Raw genomic sequence first — 17,014 nt, forward strand, 5'->3', positions numbered from 1 at the left:
TGATTAATTGTTCATATGCTTTGTTCATTTTCGTACTGGGTTCTTTTAACATTTTCTTATTATTATGTAAAAGCTCTTCATATTTTAAGGTTATTGACCCCTTGCCATTTGTCCTAGTTTGTCATTTACCTTTTAGTTTTTTTATAGCATCTCACTGATATTGTTTGTTTTTTTTTTTAAGATTTTATTTATTTATTTATTTGTCAGAGAGAGAGAGCACAGGCAGACAGAGAGGCAGACAGAGGCAGAGGGAGAAGCAGGCTCCCTGCCAAGCAAGGAGCTCGACGTGGGACTCGATCCCAGGACGCCGGGATCATGACCCGAGCCAAATGCAGCTGGTTAACCAACGGAGCCACCCAGGCGTCCCACTGATATTGGTTTTTCACTTGTATTTTTTTTTTTTTTTTTACTTTTTGTTGTTGTTTGTTTATTTTTGTGTATGTGCATTTTTTTGTAAGTGAACTTATTTATTTTTTATTTATTTTCAGCATAACAGTATTCTTTATTTACTTTTTTAAAAAAGATTTTATTTATTTAACAGAGAGAGCATAGGCAGGGGGAGCAGCAGGAGAAGCAGGCTCCCTGCGGAGCTCAATCCCAAGATCCTGGGATCACAACCTGAGCTAAAGGAAGTTGCCCAACCAACTGAGCCACCCAGAGCACCCCTGGTTTTTCACTTTTCCAGTCAACATCATTCACCTTTCTTTTCATGATTTTATCTATTTTTTAAAAAGATTTTATTAATTTATTTGACAGAGATCACAAGTAGGCAGAGAAGCCCGCAAAGAGAGAGGAAGGAAAGCAGACTCCCTGCTGAGCAGAAAGCCCAATGCGGGGGCTTGATCCCAGGACCCTGGAAACATGACCTGAGCCAAGGCAGAGGCTTTAACCCACTGAGCCACCCAGGCGCCTGATTTTATCTACTGTTTTAACTCCTGGAAATCCCTACCCTTCCACCTTCCTGATCCCACCATAGAATTGACATAGACAAGAGAAATAACTTTATTCTTCAGCTTGCAAGTTACTACTTAATCTTCTTATATTTCATTTTTAAGTAGGGATTAAGCATCAGCAGGACAAGGGAGGTTAGATGCTTGCTTTCCTGTGATTACTTCTCCCAGACTCTGTAAGAAGACAGAATAAACACCAAAGTCTCTGACAGCTAGTTGTACACTGATGGTCATGTCTCAATGCTCTCCACTAGGGAAGGAAAACTCAAAGTGATGGGGAGTTCCCAAGAAAGCCCAGGAACTCAAATCCTTGGGTCTAATCAGCCTGGCAAATAGGTATTCCTTCAGGTGAGTCCCTAGGAGGACAAGTGTCAGTTGTCTTGTCTCCGTACCTGATACAGAGCCTGTGATCAGTGTCTATTTAACCAACTGTACTGGCTACATCATACCTTAGCCGGGATGAGCTGGGCCTGCCCAGCCCGGGTGGCACTTACAGGGGAGCAGCGTTATCAGCAGAGTTCACACAACACTCAAAGCTGCATGTTCCCAGGGGCTTCAGCGCTCCCTGCACCATACCCCATAATGACCAAGAATTCTTTCTTGGAATGTGGTGGGAAGGGGAAACACATGCAAGGATCCCATCCTGATAACCTTCCTCTGGGCTTTAATAGGATTGCCTAAAAGTGACTTGCATTTCTCCTGTCTTGTCCAAGGCTCCAGGACCTCTTTGTACATGTCCTCTAACAATGGACCTTGGTAGAGGTGAGCATGAGACAGTCCTATTGACTTTATTTCGTTTTAAAAGGACTACTTCTGGGCTTCCGGCCATTTATTCCACCTAATTTTGATTTGCTTTCCTGATAAAAGGGAACTAACTAGTCTTAAAATTTATATTCCTATCAAGACATTTTTCTTTTCAGAATCTCACATATTTTTATATATTCCCTAATCTACAAAATAATTATTGAGGGGCACAAATGCCAAGATCATAAATGATTCGCTTAGGGGCGTCTGGGTAGTGCGCAGTTGGTAAAGCATCGGCTCTTGATTTTGCTCAGGGTGGGGAGATGGAGCCCTGTGTTTGGCTCCACGCTGGGGCTGGAGCCTGCTTAAGATTCTCTCTCTCTTCCCCCCTCTGCCCCTCCCCCCATCCCCACCCAGCAACATGCTCTCCCTCTCAGAAAAAAAGAAAGGAAAAAAAGAAATGGTTTTCTTAAAGCTCTGGCTGCTTAGAGATCTGAACAGGAACATTGTTTCTCTGTGGTTCTGATGTTAGGGTTAACACCTGACTCAGAGAGAAACATCAACCTATTAAATGATATTACACAACAATTTTGCTGACTCACTTTTCTAATCACAGAATATTACTCATTGTTTAATGATTAGCCCTTTCCTGTTTATCTGTTTGTGGGAGGAGGGCCTTTAGTATCTCCACCCCCACCTCCAGCTTTGCGATGTAAGTGACAGGGAACACTGTATACATTTAAAGGGTACAACTTGGTGATCTGATACAGATACGTATTGTAAAATGATTACCACAGTAAGGTTACCTAGCACACCTATCACCTCACATAACTTTTTTTTTTGTAATGAGGACATTTAAGATCTACTTTCTTAGCAACTTTCCAGTATACAATATCATAGTGTTAACTGTAGTCACCATGCTATACATTTCCTTCCCCAAACTTACTCACGGGTGAAAGTTTGTACTCTTTAACCAACTTACTCCCAAAACATCCACCTCTGGCAACCACCATTCTACTCTCTATTTCTACAAGTTTGGATTTTTTTAGATTCTACACATATATAAGATCACACAGTATTCATCTCTCTCTGTCTGACTCATTTCACTTAGCATAATGTCCTAAAGGTCCACACATGCTTTTTTTTTTTAATATTTTATTTATTTATTTGACAGTTAGAGATCGCAAGTAGGCAGACAGGCAGGCAGAGAGAAAGGAGGAAGCAGGCTCCCCGCCGAGCAGAGAGCCCGATGCGGGACTCGATCCCAGGACCCTGAGATCATGACCCGAGCCAAAGGCAGAGGCTTAACCCACCGAGCCACCCAGGTGCCCCCACACATGCTTTTGCAAACAGCAGATTTCCTTCTTTTTTGTCGCCTAATATTCTAGTGTAGGTGAGTATGTGTCTCACATTTTTTGTCTCCATTTATCTGCTGAAGGACACTTACGGTTGGAAGAAAGGCAAGAAGAGACAAGGATAGCTCCCCACTCTAAGAGGAAGCCATCCGTAAAAGGATTTTACACCACGCTGGCTGGAGCCTTCCACACTTTCCCATGTGACAGATAGATGACAAAAGCCTGATTGGATGAAAGGCCCAAGTGGAGGGTTAATCAGATTAAAAGAGCCTGCCAGCAAGCCCATAAACACCCCTAGACTTAGAAACTCCAGTGGCAACCCTCTCGGGTCCCCTCTCTCTTTGGGAGCTTTGTACTATCGCTCAATAATCCTTGCTTTGCTGCCTACCACTCTGTCTGGTCTACCCCTTCATAATTCAAAGTGGCATGACCAAGAACCGCGAGCACCAAAGGAAAAGAAATCCTGCACCATTACCATGTCTTGGCTCTTGAGAATGCTGACATGAACACAGGGGTGCAGATATCTCTTTAAGACAGTGTTTTCATTTCTTTTGGACATTTCCAAAAAAATGGGATGGGATGGGTGGACCATAGGGTAGCTCTGCATTTAATCTTGTGAGGGACCCTCTATACTGTTGTTCATAGTGGCTGCAAAAGTTTGCATTCCCACCAACAGTGCATGGTGTTCACTTTTCTCCACATCCTCACCAACACTTGTATCTCCCATCTTCTTGATGACAGCCATTCAAACACATTTGAGGTGATATCTCATTGTGGTTTTGATTTGCATTTTCCTGATGATTAGTGATGTTGAGCACCTTTTTCCTATACCCATGGGCCATGTGAATGTCTTCTTTGGAAAACTGCCTATTCAGTTCCTATGCTCCTTTTTTTAAAAAAAAAATCAAAAATAATCACAGTAGTCTTTAACTCACTTGCTCTTCAACATAGGTTCAGCTTCTGATAAGTGTTGTTGGTACAATACCAGTGAGCACGAGGGAGATAAACACCAAATTACATGTTTGTTTGACAAGGCAGCCTGGTGACATTCAGTCTGGATTTTATGGAATCTATGCTTTCCTAGTTGGCATCCACTACCCACTTTTATGAGATAGACTTGGAGTCACACAGGTTTAGGCCCATACCCTAGCCATGTGATTAACAGCCCATGAAAATGTGGCAAATAACTGAAACTTTCTAGGCTTTCATTGCCTAATGTATAAAAGTGTGGGTTATAGCTTCCTTGAGGATTAAATAAAATAACCTATTTAAGCAACCTGTAGTTCTTCAAATGTGCTAATCCTTCAAAAAAATAGTAATGAGAAAGGCAGTTCTTTCAAAATGAAATAAACACACTCTACCCATCTCTCCCCTTCAATATAACTAGAAACCCGAGACAGAACTGATGGAGTAGCCACAGGAGGACCCTGAAAAGTAAATGGTAGCAGGCTAGCTGGGAAAAGGGCCTAGAACCTGAAATACCACCAGACCAGCAGTGAGCTGCTCCTTTTTCTTTCCTCTGTCATCTCCTACCCTGGTTCAAAGGCTGTCCAAAACCCAGAGCTGGTGTCAAAATCTTGGTTTCTTTTTTGTTTGTTTTGTTTTTCCTTTCTGTCCAATCCCAACCCCCGGCTAATCCTACATCAGCTGCAGTGGTCATGACAGCCAGTAGGTACATGTAAAATCTGGAGGGAGAGAAACCCTTATCTCTGGTCAGAGAAACTGTGGTCCCAAGAATGTTCTTCTCTGTCCTCTTGCTGCTCAGTCCTGGAGGCACAGGGTCATGGGAAGTGTGCAGTAGAAAAGGGAAAGTAAAAGTCTGCCCTTCTAGCTGGAGGAAGAGGAAGGAAAACCTCTGGGCACCAGAAGGAGTGGGGAAGAATCACAGAGAAGGGGAAACTCAAGATAACAACTGCATATGAACTGGTCTCACCCTCCAGGCAATCTGTCTGCATAGTGACCCTAAACATCATGCTAAATGTTTTGAGAAGTAAATTACAGGGAAAGACCACTGCCCAGACCCTGGCTGGTCCCTGAGTGGTATACAGATGGGACAGATCCAAATAGCACTGCAAAGGTACTGAAACTAAACTGACATTAGAATCCCAGTCCACAGAAGTCGGGCAGGAAAACTGTTACCCAAACCTAACCAGACTGATTAACTGCCTAAAAAAATTCTCCATAAGATTTAAGTAAGACTGAAAATCGCATATCATAATACTTAAAGTTGCTAGTATACAGTACAAAACTATCTAATAATGATAGTTATTATTATCATAATAATAGGAAGAAAGAAAATCTCCACATTTGGCAAGGGAAAAGATGATTAAGAAATACCAGATCCCAGTTAAAACAGATGTGAATGATCAAACACTTTAAGTGACTATTATAACCATGCTCCAAGAAATAAAGGCAAACACTCCTGAAATGGATAGAAGGGTTTAAAAACTGCAGAGAATTGAAAGATTAAAAAACAAACAAACAGGGACGCCTGGGTGGCTCAGTTGGTTAAGCGGCTGCCTTCGGCTCAGGTCATGATCCCAGCATCCTGGGATCGAGTCCCACATCGGGATCCTTGCTTGGCGGGGAACCTGCTTCTCCCTCTGCCTCTGCCTGCCATTCTGTCTGCCTGTGCTTGCTCTTGCTTCTCTCTCTATGACAAATAAATAAATAAATAAATAATCTTAAAACAAACAAACAAAAAAAGAACTAAATGGAAATTTTAGAATGGAAAAACACAGTAACCAAAATTTAAAATTCACTGAATAGGAGCAACAGTAGATTTGGGATCAGAGAGTTAAAAAATTGGTGAATTTGAATATAGATCAATAGAAACTTTTCAAGCTTAATAATGGAGAGAGTGAGAAAAAAAAAAAAAAAAGAAATCCCCAAGGACTTCTGGGACAATTCCTAGGTGGTCTAACAATTGTCATAACAGTCCCTGTGGGAGAGAAATTGTGTTGCCCTCCCAGCCCCCCCAAAATCTGAAGAATTTTGACAGACCAATGGTTACCAAGGTTTCAGGTGGGGAAAGAATTTGGCCATAAGAAGAGCAAGGAGGGGGGCCCTGGGTGCCTCAGTGGGTTAAGCCTCTGCCTTCGGCTCAGGTCACGATTTCAGGGTCCTGGGAGTCTGCTTCCCCATCTCTCTCTCCCTGCCTCTCTGCCTACAGAGACAGATCTCTGTCTGTCAAATAAATAAATAAAATCTTAAAAAAAAAAAAAGAACAAGTAGGAGTCTTTGACATGATGGAATTGTTCTGTATCCTGTCATGTGATTTTATACCTGTTAGAACTGTATAGCAAAAAAGTCCACTTTTAGTCTGTGTAAATTTTTAAATAATAATTTACAAATAGGATCAACTGATCTAGTTTATACTGTATTTTGTCCCAGATAAGATATTAAATGATTTTCTTTAAGATACTTGGCTTGACATCTTAAGATAAAATATAAACCCTTAGAACAATATTTGTTGCCAGAATCATTGAAAGATGAGTTTCAATCCTTGAAAAACTGTTTACTTTAACTTCCCCCTTTTTCATTCCTTTGATGCCCTCTCTTCCTTTCCCATCTCCGTGATGCTCCTACTCTGATTCCTTTTCTCTCTTCCCCCCTGCTTTTCTGTCCCTTTGTCTTTACCCTGATTGCACTGATATTTTGTCTTGAGCTGTATATTTTACATTATACTTCTGTATTAAAAATATTAAAATTTTTACTTTAAGTTGAATGAGCTAAACATTTTATACTTTTCTCTCAAAATTAAAATATTCTGTCAAATTACTTACAAGTTAATTTTTGACTATGAGTAATTTTCAAAACTGTTAGTTTCCCTTTGGTTGCTTGGGAGCTCTCAGAAAAGGGGTAAAGTTGTACCCCCACCCTTGTTATGGGAATAGGTGCATCTTCCCCCTTAAAGGTGATATAACTATCATTACTATATATTATGAAAAGGAAGCTTATCTAGTCTAGATTCTCTAAAAAAAAAATGGTACCAGAAGTGAAATTATACCTATTTCTTTTGCATATTTAAAAATTTTTTGAGAGGCACATAAGCAATTTCCCAACAATGCATTCATCCCTGTGAAGAAAACACATCTGGTTTACAACCAAGTAGCTGGATACAAAACAATCATCTAGGAGAGGGATTGAAGTTTAACTTGCAAATTATCAATAATGTCAACATACCATGATAAACAAGAATTGAACTGAACACTAGAGGAAAGGTGTCAGGTTAAGCAGAAAAATAGGTTGGGGAGATTGTATTAAGAAAAACAGTAAGAAAAAACTTGGGGTGCCTGGGTGGCTCAGTCAATTAAGTGTTTGACTCTTGATTCCAGCGTGGGTCATGATCTCAGGGTTCTAAGATCGGTTCTGCTGCTGGTATCGATCGTCTCTCTCCCTCTCCTCTGCCCCTCCCCTTGTCTCTCTCCCTCTCTAAGAAAAAAGAACAAATTTGTTTGTGGATTTACATGGTGCAGCTAGAAAAGTTTTGGCGGACTAAGAATTTTGGTAGAAATAGAAAATTTGAGCCAGCCCATTCAAAAAGGGATGTTTTTGCGTAACCAAAAGAGGAAAAATGTTTTACTCTTATCTCCACTGCCGTCTTCCTGGGCTCTTCCGCTGTCCTTCCCACATTCATCCTCTGAGTTTTCTATTTCCTGGATAACCATTCTCTTCCCTTTGGTTTGAGCCCTTGATGCAGGTTCAGAATTTTTCAGATCTCTCTCAACCTCCGACAAGGTCTTCTGCAACATAATCACCATGTTAAAGGAAATGTTTTCCTTTAATTAAAAATATAACCATTCTGTCAGGTAGCTATATGAAAATACTAAAAAGTAAATAAAGATGGGGGTGCCTGGGTGGCTCAGTGGGTTAAGCCTCTGCCTTCAGCTCAGGTCATGATCTCAGGGTCCTGGGATAGAGCCCCACATCGGGCTCTCTGCTCAAGAGGGAGCTCCCCCCAGCCTGCCTCTCTGACTACTTGTGATCTCTCTCTGTTGGATAAATAAATAAAATCTTTAAAAAAAAAAGTGAATAAAGATACATAGGACAACACTTTTTATGGGGATTTTTTTTTCAAATAACTTCACTGCTTTGTCTGATTATAATCATACATGTCCATTGCTAAAAAAAAAAAAAGCATAATGAGCATGAAAAAAAGAAATCATCTTAAATCCTGCCACTCTGATAACAGTCATTCTGACATTCTGACATATTCTAATATATTTTGACACATATGTACAGAGATAGTTTTATAAAAATACAATCATACAACACATATTTTTTAGATTAACGTTTAAAGTTTTGTGTTTAAAGTTTTATGTTTTATGCCAATTAGAATGAAAAATATGTATATATCAAAACATTTTCCTCCCCCCCTCCATGCCCATTTTTAACAGCTTACGGAGGTATAGTTCACAGTCTCATGCTTAAAATGCACATGTTAATAGGTTTTGACATAATATATCCCTCATTCCCAAAAGTTTCTTTCCATTTTTTTAAAGATTTTATTTATTTATTTGAGAGAGATAGAGTGTGAGAGAGCATAAGGAGAGGAGAAGGAAACTGGCTATCAGCTGAGAGGTAGCCCCATGAGGGGCCCCATCCCAGGACCCAGAGATCTTGACCTGAGACAAAGGCAGAGACTTAGCCGACTGAGCCACCCAAGCATTGTGGTTCTAATTTACATTTCCCTAGTGACTAATGATATTGAGTAGCTTTTCATATGCTTATTTCCTATTTACATATCTCTTTTGGTGAAGAGTCTGATACTCAAATATTTTGCTTTTTAAAAATGTGCCTGTTTGTGTTCTTATTATTGGGTTTTTAGAGTTCTTTGCAGTTCTTACAGATCTTCCTCAAATTACAACGGTGTTATGCCCTAATTGGAAGGACCTATTTTATATTTTTATATTTTAGCAAGAGGCTTTCATTGAGGTTAAACAAAAACCTCTCGTTGTTTACCCCTTAAACTGTCCCTGCTTCCCTTCCCCCAGGGGATTCACTTAAAAACAAGTCCCGGAAACCAGCTCCAGGTAACAAAGCCCAGATACAAGGGTGGGTCAGGCCAGTGGAGACATGGATCAGTGGGAGGTTGCTTACTGTCTACCTAGCTACCAAGGAGTATGGGCCCCGCCCTTTAGGAGACTTTTTGGTGCCAATCCTAATCAAGGTGTACCAGGCTGATTCAAATGTCTACTAGGGGAAATTGTAATTCAGTTGGTCACCTAGCATCACTGTGGAGTTTCCTGTGTGTTACAATCTCATTGGTCACCTGTGCGTGGCCAGGCCCGACCGCATGGCCTTTGCCCTTAAAAGCCAGTCTATGAAACAGAGAAGGGTCGCCCTCTCTTGCAAGAGGTGCGTCCCTGAATATTTGGTTAGATTCTTGATGCTTGGCGCAAAATAAAGCTTTGCTTGACCTTTGCTTTATATCAGTCTCGCTCCTTTAATCACGGACCCGTTATTGGGGCAAAACACTAATAACCCCACTGTAAGTTGAAAACGCATTTACCACACCTAACCTACTAAACAGCTTGCTTAGCCTCGCCTCAGAACGGCTTATATTAGCCTAAGGTTGGGCAAAATCCTCTAATACAAAACATGTTCTATAATAAAGTGATGAATATCTCATGTAACTTATTGAATACTGTACTGAAAGTCAACAACACAATGGTTGCTTGGGCACAGAATGGTTGTGGGTGTATCTGTTTCCCCCTATGAGCGCATGGCTGACTGGGATCTGTGGTTCGCTGCCCCTGCCCAGGATATTGCTAGTCTGGGAAAAAAAAAGAAAATTCGAAGTTTGGTTTCTATTGAATACCTATCACTTTTGTACCATCATAAAGTCAAAAGGTTGTTAAGCCAAGCCATTGTAAGTTGGAGACCGTGTGTATATTCACGATGAAAGTCCTTTTTTGGACATACCATTTGCAAATTTTTTTTCCCAGTCTATGACTTGTCTTTTTTTTCCTTCTGATAATGTCTTTTAAAGAACAAAATTTTTAAATTTTGATGAAGTCCAATTTACCAATTTTTCCTTTTATTATTGTGCCATTATGTCACATCTAAGGGAGATTTGTCTAATCCAAGGTCATAAAGATTTTATCCTATGTGTCCTTCTAGAACTCTTATATTCCAGGTTTTACACTGCGGTATATGATCCATTTTGAGTTAATCTTTGCATTGGTTAAGATGCAATGGTTAAGTCATTGTGTAGTGACATTAAAGGTGGTTTTCCTTGTTTCAGTTTTTTTTTTTTTTTAGAATATTGTCATGTTAACTTTTCAATAAATATACCACTAAAAAATGAAAGTACTATGGGAAAAAGATGTGTTCTTCAGCCAGGCCCTAAACCTAATCCACTGAAATGCTAACTTGACAAATACATAGGACTTCAACTGCCAAAGATGAGAGAGAAACACAGATAACCCAACAGGTGTGTGTGGAAACAGAGACAACTCACTGCTGGAAGACAGTTCTCCATGGGTTTCTCACATTTCTAAGTATGTTGTGAGCAGTGGTATAAACAACACTTGTTCTGGACCATCTTTTTTTAGGATGTGTTACTGAGAGCAGCCTTGGAAAACAGAGTATTTCTTTTCAGAGAAGAGAGGAGGAGGTGCTTTCCAGTAAAATAAAGATATTTCCCTCCATAACAGAATTTTGGGCAGGTTTCCTTGTATCCCATTATAAAAGACAGGGGTGTCTGAGATTTGGGATTCCTCAGCTGTGATACAAACCCAATGAGAGCAGCTCTATCTGGGTCACTCTGCACCACCCCCATGGGACTTGGGGGCCAGGGGAGCTGACACAACCTTGAAGCTCATCAGTTTGCTGTAGTGTGAATGAGAGTCCTTTTGTGTCTGACCCAGAAGTCTTTTCTCTTCTGCTAGACCATCTTGTTAATTTGTAAGTAGGGTAAAATCTCACAGCTCACACTTAATTCTAGTCGTTAGGCCTCAAAACAGGCCCCAGGCTGCATACCTCAGTTGGTCTGCTCAGTCAGGCCGTGAATGTCCTCAGTGGCACTACGCTTACCATGCACTCTTCTGTGGCCACGGAGCGCGCGCCTGATCCTACCTAGGAAACTTCTATACCACTCTGCATAATACATTGAGATTGCCTCAGAGAAAGCATTTTCTACAACACTTCAGGAAAGAGACAAATCAAATATTCCTGTTGTATGATATCACCTACTTGTCACATCTAAAAAAGACAGGCTCATAAGAACAGAAAGTAGAATGACTATTACTAGGAGCCAGAAAGGTACAGGCTTAAGGATACAAACTTGTAATTAGTAGTTGATCAAGTCCTGGAGAGCTAAGGTACGGTACAGAGATTGTAGTCAGCAAGACTGTATTCTAAACTTCCAAGTTGCTAAGAGATGAGATCTTAATTGTTCTTGCCACACACACAAAAATAATAATAATTACGTGACGCGACAGAGGTGTTCGCTAAAGCTAAGGTGTGATCGTATTGCAATACATTAACATGTCAAATCAACACAAGTACCCTTATACACAATGTTACATATCTAAATAAATAAATGTCCTTCAGAAGTAGGCTTAGAGATTTGGACATTTTCAGAGCCTGCTTTCTTCGACTTCAAATAGATATTAACACTTTCAGGTATTTCTGGGATATACTTAGTTTTTGTTTTGTTTTGTTTTGTTTTGTTTTGGGATAGACCTAGTTTTTAAAGCAGTAACCTAATTCTCAACATCATTCATCCAACAAGACTGATGTCATTTTAACAAATACAGAGATAATAACTGCGGATGCCTGGGTGGCTCAAAGGTTTAAGCCTCTGCTTCAGCTCAGGTCATGATCCCAGGGTCCCGGAATGAAGTCCCGCATCGGGCTCTCTGTTCAGCAGGGAGCCTGCTTCCCCCTCTCTCTCTGCCTGCCTCTCTGCCTACTTGTGATCTCTGTCTGTCAAATAAATAAAACCTTTAAAAAAAATAAAATAACCGGGCATCTAGGTGGCTCAGCTGATTAAGCATCTACCTTCAGCTCAGGTCATGATCCCAGGGTCCTGGGATCAAGCCCCACATTGGGCTCCATGCTCAGCAGGGAGTCTGCTTCTCCCTCTCCTTCCTTCCCTGCTGCTGTGCTGTCTCTCTCACTAGCTCACTCTCTCTCTCAAAGAAATAAAATCTTTTTTTCCTAAGATTTCATTTATTCATTTGACAAAGAGACAGCGAGAGAGAGAACACAAGCAGGGGCAAAGGGAGAGGGAGAAGCAGGCTCCCCGCCCAGGAGGGAGCCCGATTTGGGACTCGATCCCAGGACCCTAGGATCATGACCTGAGAAGAAAGCAGATGCTTAACGACTGAGCCACCCAGGTGCCCCAACATCTTTTTAAAAATTGAAAAAAAAAAATAATTAAAAAGAACAACTATAGAATTAGGTGAGGAATCACTTTTTGTACTTACTTTGGCCAACTCATTATCAGGTTCAACATTCAGTACTTTATTCAAATCTTCTATAGCTTCCTGGAGCTTGTTCTGATGTTTATATGTAGTGGCACGGCGCAGAAGAGCTGAAAATTTATCCAAAAAAGTTGTATTTTTTAACATGTGGTATCATGGTGAGACACTATTTTTCAAGTAGAAGGATACAAATAGAATAGCTTAGTGTGCAATTGGGCAAAGCTTAATTACACCCACTTTCATACTGTTGTGTGTATAGAAAATGATACTGGGGTAAACAGAGGAGGCTGCCTCGGGCAACAGTCCCCTCCCACAACATGGTCCTCCAATAGCCCCAGGCCCTGCCAGCTCCTCCAAGCTCTGAGAGACCAGACCCTCACAGGCACCATGCCGGACTGCGATATTGGGAAGCTTTTCAAGAAACAGTAACATTTTCCTCTTAATTATCACCACTAGCATTATTTTGCCTTTTATGAAAATTGAGAAAATCCTTTACTCAAATTTAGTACATTGCTGACCAGCAGATGGCTCAGACTATGAGCCATTAGCAAAGGCTTTACAGCAACCTATAAAATGATTAGAAGAAGGTATTTCACACAGGGAACTGACAGAATCCTGACAACGAGGTTGGCTCAGTTCAGAAATTGAGCACGTTGGTAATTTATGTCAGATTTTCTGTATATTTCAAATCATTTGACAATTATTTTTTACTACTGAATTATTTTAGTAGTAATACTAATAAGGAATGCCTTTATAGTCCCATCATTATCCCTGTATTATCAGAGAACTTCGTATAGTAAGTTATTATTTTGAAAAGAATGAGGCTTAGAAGTTCTGAAAAGCGAGAAATTTATATCCAATATTTTTTTTATGTTTTATATCCAATATATTTTAATATGCTATCTTACAACATAGACTGAGCCATGAAAATCTACAGGATAAATCACTGTCATAAATTTAACCCAAACTGTATACTATACTTTAAGTAAAAGTTTAGCTATTACTATTACTACTCAGAAGGGAACATCCATAAAGAAGTAGGCATGATATAACAGTTAGCATTTTTTTAACTTTTTATTTTTGAAATAATTTTAGATGTATGGCAAAGCTGCAAAGATACTACAGAGAGTTTTCACATGCCTTCTTCCAGCTTTCCCTCATGCTAACTTCTTACCTAATTATGGACTATTTGCCAAAACCAAGAAATTAACATTGGTATATTATTATTATTAACTAAGCTACAGGCTTGAGTTGCGTTTCACTAGCTTCTCCTCTAATGCCTTTTTCTGTTGCAGGCTGAACTGAAATACCACACTGCATTTAGAACAATTATATTTTGAGTTAAACATAAAGTTTTGAAAGGAAATTATTTATTCACTTAAGCCAACATAAGACTTCTTAATGTTTTCTAGCCCTACTCATTACTAGACTTGGCTCTATCCAGTCTGTTATTTATTTTTTTATTTTTTATTTTCATATATTTACTTTTTTAAAGATTTTATTTATTTATTTGACAGAGAGGGAGAGATCACAAGAAGGCAGAGAGGCAGGGGGAAGCAGGCTCCCCGCTGAGCAGAGAGCCCAATGTGGGACTCCATCCCAGGACCCTGAGATCATGAGCTAAGCCAAAGGCAGAGGGTTAACCCACCGAGCCACCCAGGAGCCCCAGTTTGTTTTTTAAATAGTGAAGATTCTGGTGCTTTTGAAATCACTCAAACAAGGAAAAGTGGAAACATAAAGTCATTCTGGTAGCAGATGAGCACTGTGCTTGAGTGTGGGCTCTGGAGTCCACTGTCCAGTGCTGAGTCCTGTCTGCCATTCACTAGCTGTGTGATTGTGGGTAAAATGCTTAATCTTTCTATGCCTGAGTTCCCACTTTTGTAAACTGAGTGTACTAGCAATAGTATCTGCACCTCTACTCAGCTATTGTGAAATTAGTGGAGTTAATACATGTCAAGAACCTGGCACAGTGCCTGGCACTGTGTTGGTGGGGGCCCATCAGCATATTGCCAAACTTTTTTGCCACCTCCTAAAACTGGGGAGCTCACCCAAACTCTGTGATAGAGACAAATTATAGGCGCAAGAGGATTTTGCTGGCAAAAGGAGGGCAATCCATGGCAATGACTGGGCTAATGTTCCAGGATCTCCCCCCTTAGCATGCCCATGGCTTCTGCACACCCATGTTCACAGGCACACAAGGGTACATTCCATGTGAAAAAAAAGTGTTTATACTTCCTCAAATCCGTAACATTTAAAGAAATAGAGTGTATTACAAATTACGCCGCTCCCTTGTGGAGTGATTCCTTCTCCATCACAGAGAAAGAGAGCGAAGTCTGACTTGTATAGTCAGGCTTATACCTGTATAGTCAGGCTCAGACCACAGCAAGGTTGTGCAGCCACTGAGACAGGAAATCCAAACAAAGATATAGTTAGCTTTGGGCACATTTAATTTAAAATGTCTATGGAGGGGCATCTGGGTGACTCAATCAGTTAAGCGGCTGCCTTCGTCTCAGATCATGATCTCAGGGTCTTGGGATCGAGCCCTGCATCAGGCTCCTTGCTCAGCAGGGAATCTGCCTTTCCCTCTGCCCCTCACCCCTCTTGTGTTCACTCTCTCTCAAATAAATAAATAAAAATAAATAAATAAAATGTCTATGGACATGTAGGTGGAAATGCCCAAAACGCTACTGGCAGAAGGTTCTAGACCTCAAGCAAGGGCTTATTATATTAATGTCAGAGAGTTTATATTAAATTACACTTAGATATTTTTCAAATAAAAAGTTCAACAAGCCAGTAACAAAAAGATAAATACTGAATCACTCCACTTAGATGAGATACCTAGAACTGTAAAATCATAGAAACAGAAAGGAGAATTGTGGTTGTCAGAGACTGGCGGGAGGGGAAAGTGGAGTATTATTGTTTAACAGGCAGAGCATGTCAGTCATGCAGGATTAAAAAAAAAAAGTTCTGGAAATGGAGGATAGTGAAAACTGCACAACTATATAAATGCATTTAACACCACTGAATTGTACTGACAAATGATAAAGATGATAAGTTTCATGTTATATATATTTTACCACAATAAAAATAACTGAAAGATAAAAAGAAAACCAACAATGGTTCAAATATAAGCTTGAGATATTTCTCTAAAACCATATATATTTTATTTAATCTCCTGTGATTATTAACTATTTCACACAAATAGCCAGGAATTTAAATTCCAAGTTAAACTTGAAGTTAAAAGTAACTTTATGAAAGTGATGATTCACAGAAATTAGAGTATATTTGAAGTAGGCTTAATATAATCGTAAGGAGTGTCTACAAATAGTCTAACAAATCCTGACATAAATTTAAAGCACTCTGTGAATGTTTTTTACCTTTCAAATTTCCAGGTTCTAACTCCAAGACCTTTTCACAATCCCGGAAAGCACTGTTCCAATTCTGTAGTTTGAGTTCTGCTTGAGCACGGTTGTTATAGGCCGCCACAGTGGGGAGCACGGATATACTCCTACAAAAGAGACACTTATTGGCAAAAATAGACCAGTGGAAAACCTAAGTAGATAGATAAACTCAGCTAAACTTGTGAAAACAGTTATAGCCTGTGTTACGGGTACAGCTGTGTCCCCCAAACTCATATGCTGAAGTCCTCACCCCAAGCAGCTCTGAATATAACTGTATTTGGAGATTGTGTTTAAAGAGATGATTAAGTTAAAATGAGGTCATGAGGGTGTACCCTCATCCATTATGATTGGTGTCCTTATAGAAGGAGGAGATTATGTCAGAGACACATGCCGAGGAAAGACCACTTGCAGACAGAGAGAGAAGATGGCTACCTACAGGCCAAGAAGAGGGGACTCAGAAGACACCAGCCCTATTGACACCTTGATCTCAGATTTGCAGCCTCCACACAGTGAGAAAATAAATTTCTGCTTTTTGAGCCCCTCAGCCTGTGGCACTTTGTAATGGCAGCTCTAGCAAACTATACAGCCGACATCATCAAGTATAATAAAATATAGCTCTGTAGACACACTGAATCAATATTTAGACAGATGCTGAACTTTCAGTTAATCAGTTTAAGGTTGACTCTGGCTATAGAAGTAACCTACACACCCACAGATCTCGTAAAAAAAACAGATTAGTTAACATCAAATATCAAATACATTATTTTGACACCTCGGGGATAATTTCCTAGTACCAAAAAAATGGAGCAATCAGCCACAACTAATATCCTATATTAAGTTGCTATGGTGAGTTTACTTTGTAATCTAAAAACAAGAGTTCAGTTTGTAATCTAAAACTAGACTTAATTCTAAGGAAATGATCATAATTTAATCAGAAAAAGTTAATTGAAGGAGAGAGTATATTTACTGAGGAGTACAGACTTTAAGAAATTTTGTTACATTAAGGGTAGGAAAGCCAAATAACTGATGAAAAGAAGGACTTAAAACCTCCCCTGTTATTGCTTAATAAGTTGATTTGGAGTGCTGTGAAATAATGCATTCCTAAGCATAGGAAAGATAAGGGGATCAGT

At 39.9% G+C, this 17,014-nt stretch overlaps 1 protein-coding gene across 1 annotated transcript in view; it reads right to left on the reverse strand.

Annotated features, from left to right (window-relative positions):
• The window catches only part of SPAG1 (sperm associated antigen 1), a 69,720-nt gene that overhangs the window by 30,592 nt on the left and 22,114 nt on the right, over nt 1-17,014 (reverse strand). Inside the window, exons 8-10 of the mRNA XM_044245208.1 lie at nt 15,861-15,991; nt 12,487-12,593; nt 7,635-7,794 (exon numbers count right to left, since the gene is read on the reverse strand). Of these exons, the coding sequence (XP_044101143.1) occupies nt 7,635-7,794; nt 12,487-12,593; nt 15,861-15,991 (398 nt within the window). The remainder of the gene's footprint in view (nt 1-7,634; nt 7,795-12,486; nt 12,594-15,860; nt 15,992-17,014) is intronic.

This window comes from Neovison vison, chromosome 4 (assembly GCF_020171115.1).
Source record: "Neovison vison isolate M4711 chromosome 4, ASM_NN_V1, whole genome shotgun sequence".
NCBI lineage: Eukaryota > Metazoa > Chordata > Mammalia > Carnivora > Mustelidae > Neogale > Neogale vison.